The 6,244-nt window shown below is 45.2% G+C and overlaps 1 protein-coding gene across 1 annotated transcript; it reads left to right on the forward strand.

The window, feature by feature from the left end:
- The first annotated feature begins 2,746 nt into the window (after nucleotides 1–2,746).
- On the forward strand, nucleotides 2,747–5,807 carry LOC131230468 (uncharacterized). Its single transcript, XM_058226391.1, has 4 exons — nucleotides 2,747–3,265; nucleotides 3,478–4,005; nucleotides 4,882–4,978; nucleotides 5,473–5,807. The coding sequence occupies exons 1-4, from the start codon at nucleotides 2,747–2,749 to the stop codon at nucleotides 5,805–5,807; spliced, it is 1,479 nt and encodes a 492-aa protein (XP_058082374.1).
- The last annotated feature ends 437 nt before the right edge of the window (nucleotides 5,808–6,244 follow it).

Below are 6,244 nucleotides of genomic sequence, written 5' to 3' on the forward strand. Positions count from 1 at the left end.
TGATTGGACACTTACAGGCCTATCACAAATAGGCCCACTAGATTTTTTTTTTTAATTTTCATTTTTAAAGTCAGATATTCCGCACGCCTTCAAATGGCTGAGTCAAGGTCAGCCAAAGCCCATCTTAAAGGACCGATGTCCTTGACCCAAGCTCGAATCTAGTTCTGAACTTTAGACCTGACCCAGCCTATCAGTCCCAAAAGTCTAGGACATGGTTAAAAACTATCAGGGCTCAGACCGACTAATTCCGTCCAGTCGGAGCTGAATCTGCTCGACTCACCCGAACTGGGGCGACGTGTGGTATTGAACTGATTGGGTCTGACTGAGTCCGAGTCGGCTTGGATGAGCCGCGACAGGTTCATCTGAGTCTTGAAACCCTGGTTTAGGCTCAAACCCAGTGACGACTGAAGACTGATGGTCTGGCCCAGTGCTAGAGGGAGAATTTTGGATGGATTGAGAGAGACTTTTGAGTGGATTTTTAGTGCCAAAACGAGTCAAGATAAGCATGTGCAGCCACGTAGTTTTCATAGAAGCATATGCTCTCCGCACATCCCTTTTCCCCACCAAATTCCATTTCAAGGGACTTGTTCTCTCTTCTCTTTTGTTCCCTTTCCCCATCACCCAAGAACCAACGGCTGTGATGTTTTTGAGTGACATGATATGTGCAACATTTGGATCAGAATCTCCCCATAGGTGGGCCCACCGTGAATGATTCCGATCCCAAGCAGATCTTGACATTAAGCGGGCGCGTGTGTTTAGTGCTCGTTTGGAAGGTGAGATCAGGAGATATGGAATTGCATTTGGTTCCGTGCAAATTTAATCGAGCTACGAAAATAACATGCAAAAAAAAAAGAAAGATTAATTCATATATCACATCAGATTAATTCATATATAACATCATCCAGTCCCAACATTGTATACTGCAGGATTTCTTTTGGATTTCAAAATTCAATTCATTTGTGGGCCCCACATTGATGCATGTGTTTATCCAAGCATCCATCCATATGCACCCCTTATGCATGATATTCGAGTTGCATATGTGTGAAATCCAGTCCGTCAATTATAATTCTTTAGTCCATCAAACACAAGTTTCACAAATTAATATATTATTATTTTTCGAAAGAAGAATTTGATCCTAAACATGGGATTGGACAGTTAAAATACTATGGCATTGCTTGTTGGGGGGAAAATATAACAAGTCTTTGAGTCGGCCAGAGGATCGGAAGAGTCGTGAAGCAATATCTCAAACTCATGGGATGATGAGTCCGGATAAAGCCCAAAGTTCATAAGAACGCTGGATGGAGGGACGTAGCTCGGACCGTGAGGTCCCGGACCTGGCCGTAGCCTGAGCATCCCAAGTCATAAAGCGAGACCTCTAAGGGAGGAAAATGCACCTCAAGGCCCAATCGAAAGTCTCATAGAGGAAAGCCCAAACCGACTTAAGATCAATCGGCCCTAGAGCCGCCCAAGCTTTAGTCCGACTCAAGGATTGATTCGATCAATAGAGTAGGTGGAGAATCAGCCGTAGAACTTATCTCGGCACGACAGTGTTGGATAAGTGTCGGCCGAGTGATATTGCTCCATATCCGGAAGTTACCTGGTGAAACTTCAGGTCTCTACCCAAGATTTTCGGAAGATAAGATGAAGATCTTTGAGGATCTAGAGGTATCAGGGATTACGGATCCCCAAAGATTGAGATCTACCCTTATGAGATTTATTCTAAAAATACGAAAGACCTACGGGATACGACGCTATTATAAATACAACTACCTACGTGGTAAAAAGGTATGCAAAAAAAAAAAAAAAAACTCTCGCCCTAAAAACCTTTCAAAGAGACCCAGATTCTGACTAAGCATCGGAGGGTCCCCTAGCAAAACTAGGGTCACCTTTTCCTTCCTCCTTGTGCAGGTTCAAGGGTCACTGAGGGGTGACCCGAAAACAACATCAACAGTTTGGCGCTGTCTGTGGGAAACGATACAAAAAGTCGTTCTCTCCAAGTACTGAGCACTCTCCAATGGCGAGAACAAGGAGAACCGTCCAGAATGAGCCTAGCGAGGTCCCTGTCACCGGACCACCGGCGACCGAAGGCCCACTTGGTACAAATGGAGCCCAAGTCCAAGGGGCCCAGAACCAACGACAAGGCTCTGTGGCCCGTCAGGCAACCTCCGTTTCAACCAAGCACACACAACGCAATCAAGGCAATGGACGGTTAGATAAGGAGGTTCAAGAGCTTAGGACCGACATGAAGTACATAAAGCAGATGCTGGAACAGATTCACCGTCAACAAGTCCAGTTGCCCCAGCAAGACGATGGCTGGGTTAATACCCAACGCCAATTCGTCGATCCTCAGCCCGTCGCACCCTGAAGTATCCCTCAGCAAAGCCATCACCAGGTTCCAGTTGAACCGGTGTTGTCCCATATTTCTGTGACCGCTTCGCTGCCCGCCACCAATCTACGACACAAAATAGATTGGATAAGGCGCAACAGGCCCCCCGTTGAGGGTACAACTGATAGCGACGAACCCTGGAAGGCCGAAATGTAGGACCTGCGAAAAGAAATGCGAGAGGAAATCACAGATATGAAGCAAAACTGCTACGCCAATCAAACGGGACCCAAGGCAAAGGCGTCCCCATTCACGGAGGAAATCATGTAAGCTCGGTTATCGAAAAGATTCCGCCTTCCTCAGATCCCGCCCTTCATTAGCAAAATCGACCCGACCGAGCACATTGAGTCCTTTCAAACTTATATGGAATTGCACGACGCCTCGGACGCCATGATGTGTCAGGCCTTTTCTCTCACTTTGGCCGACGTAGCTCGGCTTTGGTTCAAACAGTTAAAACCAAAGTCGATTAGCTCGTTTACCAAGCTCAGCAACGCTTTCCTCGCCAATTTTATTAGTGGGAAGAAGAAGTTGAAGTCATCCGCGCACCTGAACAACATAATTCAAAAAGAGGGAGAGCTACTCAAGGATTACATCAAGCGCTTCAATTTTGAGTCGCTCCAAGTTCGAAAGCACTCGGACAAGACAACTCTCAATTCCATCATGCAAGGTGTAAGTGATGGGCCATTTCTTGCATCTCTGGAAAAGAACCCGCCCGCTACTCTGGCTGAATTCATGGCTCGGTCGGATAAATATGCAAATGCTGAGGAAACTCGAATCTTACGTAAGGCCGCTCAAAACACAAAAACCATAGCCAAAGAGCCAGCAAAAAAAGAAGTTGACTTAGTAGTAACAAGCGAAAAGATGATCGGTCTTGAGACGAACGTAGGTCGGGAAAACGACCTGATTAGAAATTTTCGACATACACTCCACTCAATAAGCCACAAGAGCAAGAATTGATAGAGATCAAAGGCAAAAGATTCATTAACTAGCCAGATAAACTCCGGAGTAATCCGAACCAAAGAAATAAGAGTAAATATTTTCATTTTCATCGCAATCGTGTACATAACACCAGCGACTGCTATAATCTAAAGTAGGAGATTGAGAGACTTATCCAAAAGGGCCATCTCGGCGAGCACATCGACCCTGGAGCTAGAACCACGGAAGAACGCCCAAATGACAACTGGCCCACTGAGGATATTCGGACTATTATCGGTGGCTATTTGGGTGGAAGTGACTCAAGTAATGCTCGGAAAAAACATGCGAGAAATATTGGTCGGCATAAGTCCGAAATCATGGTTCTGGCTCGGCCTCCAAAGGAAAGAAAGCTTGAAAAGTACAGTGTAGCATTCATCGAGGAAGACGCGAAGGCTATTCATCACCCACATGATGACGCTTTAGTCGTCACTGTCACTATCGCAAATTGCCGAGTCTTCAGAGTTCTTATTGACACGGGTTCATCTGCGGACGTTCTGTTTACACAAGCATTCGACAAGATGGGCGCCGAACGATCGGCTCTGAGGCTCGTAAGGACTCCGTTGATCGGATTCTCAGGCGGACAGATTCTTCTCGAAGCAGCAATTTGCCTCCTGCTCACTGCTGGGGAGGCGCCGAGTCAAACCACCGTAATGATCAACTTTTTAGTAGTTAATCAGTCTTCAGTTTATAATGCTATTCTCGGACAACCTTCTCTTTGTCTTCTCTAGGTAATTGTCTCGACCTATCACTACGGCTGTACATGAGTCAAGCTAGCTCGAAAAGCTTGCTCGACTCGGCTCGACTCAGCTTAGATTGACTCGGCTTGAAAGGTCGACTCAAGGCGAGTCAAGCTTGTTTATTAAAGCTGGAGTTGAGTTCAAGCCAAGTTTGACCATGGTATATTTCAACTCGACTCGACTCGAACTCAACTTGACTCGAAGCTTGAGCTCGAGCTCGGCTCGAGTAATATATTTTAATAATATTATATATATATTATATTAATATTAAATATATATATATATAATATATTTAAGTTAAAAAAAGAAGTTAAAACTTAAAAGTTTTTACTAAAAAATCCTACCCGACCCTACCCGTCCCCATTCCCTCTTTTTCTTTCCCTTACCCTAGTGAGGTAAACTCGACTCGACTCAAGATAAACTCGACTCGAATCGAACTCGACTCGAAAGCTTTGGCAAACAAGCCAAGCTTCAATGTTGAGCTCGAGGGCGAGCTCGAGCTCGAACTCGAGTATAGCATTGACGAGTCAAGATGAGCTTGGCCCACCTCGACTTGACTCGGTTAGATTTACAGCCCTACCTATCACCTTTCCAAGAAGTTCCAAACCGACAATTGCATTGAAGTGGTGAAAGGAGACCAACACGATGCTCGACGATGTTATGCTATAGCCCTACGAGTACCCACAGAGGTCACGACGACTGAGACCTTGGATCCGCGCGATAAGTCTCCCGGCCACGGCCAACCCGTGGAAGAGCTCATCTAAGTACCTTTTGAACACTATTCAGATTGGATCGTCCTTGATTATGCCATTAAAAGAAAAGCTAATAGCCCTGCTGCGCCGGTATGCTAATGTCTTCGCGTGGACTCATGAAGACATGTTGGGTATTGATCCTTTAGTCATAACTCACTGACTCAATATTGACGCAGCTTACAGGCCGATCCATCAGAAACGACGTGCCCTTGGTCATGAGAGATATGCCGTAATCGAGGAAGAGGTTGGAAAACTCCTTAAAGCCAACTTCATTGAAGAAGTATATTACCTCGAATGGATAGCCAACGTTGTGTTGGTTAAAAAGGCTAATGGGAAGTGGCGAGTCTGTATAGATTATACTGACTTAAATAAAGTCTGCCCTAAAGATAGTTTTCCCTTTCCTCGAATTGATCAGCTGGTTAATAGTACTGCGGGGCACGAATTACTGAGCTTCATGGACGCTTATTGAGATTATAATCAAATTATAATGCACCAATCTGATAAATCAAAAACTACCTTTGTCACTGACAAAGGTCTTTATTGTTACCGAGTAATGTCATTTGGGTTGAAAAACGCCAGAGCGACTTATCAAAGATTGGTCAACAAAATGTTTGCCAACTCATAGGACGAACAATAGAGGTCTACATTGACGACATACTCCTCAAAAGCATTAAAGCGACCGACCATATAACCGATCTGGAGGAAATGTTCCTCATCTTGTGGAGGTATAAGATGAAGCTTAACCTGAGCAAATGTGCATTTGGCGTGGGCTCAGACAAGTTCCTCAGATTCTTAGTCAGCCAACGAGGGATTGAAGCTAACCTGAAAAAGATTAAAGCTCTGCTCAACATGGAGTCCCCAAAGACGATCAAAGATGTTCAACGGTTGACTGGAAGAGCAGCAGCCCTAAATCACTTCGTGTCCAGAGCTACCGACAGGTGTCTACCCTTCTTCAAATAATTGAAGGGTCGGCAAATTGTTGACCGGATAGAAGAATGCGAAGGCGCCTTCCAGCAGATCAAGAAATACTTAGGATCACTACCGTTGCTTTCTAAGCCCGAGCCAGGCGAGCCATTGCTAATTTATTTAACAGTATCCGACGCAGTAGTAAGCTCGGCTTTGATTCGCGAGCACAAAAGGAAACAACTCCCCGTCTACTACATCAGCAAGACTCTTGTTCCGGCAAAAACGAGATACCCAATCCTGGCAAAAGTGGCCTTGGCGCTGGTTATATCGTCTCGATGCTTATGATCATATTTCTATGCTCACTCGATCATCGTCATGACCGATCAGCCTTTACGTCTGGTACTACAGAAACCAGAGTCCTCTGGGCGACTTACAAAATGGGCAATCGAGCTTAGTGAACTCGACATTCATTACAAGCCCCGGACCACAAT

This window comes from Magnolia sinica, chromosome 17 (assembly GCF_029962835.1).
Source record: "Magnolia sinica isolate HGM2019 chromosome 17, MsV1, whole genome shotgun sequence".
Lineage (NCBI taxonomy): Eukaryota > Viridiplantae > Streptophyta > Magnoliopsida > Magnoliales > Magnoliaceae > Magnolia > Magnolia sinica.

Coding starts and splice junctions, on each gene's coding strand:
- LOC131230468 (XM_058226391.1), top strand. CDS start 2,747: ATGGAATTGCACGACGCCTCGGACGCCATGATGTGTCAGGCCTTTTCT. Junction 4,006..4,881: donor AGGCGCCGAGTCAAACCACC/GTAATGATCAAC, acceptor AACACTATTCAG/ATTGGATCGTCCTTGATTAT. Junction 4,979..5,472: donor GACTCATGAAGACATGTTGG/GTATTGATCCTT, acceptor GCCAACTCATAG/GACGAACAATAGAGGTCTAC.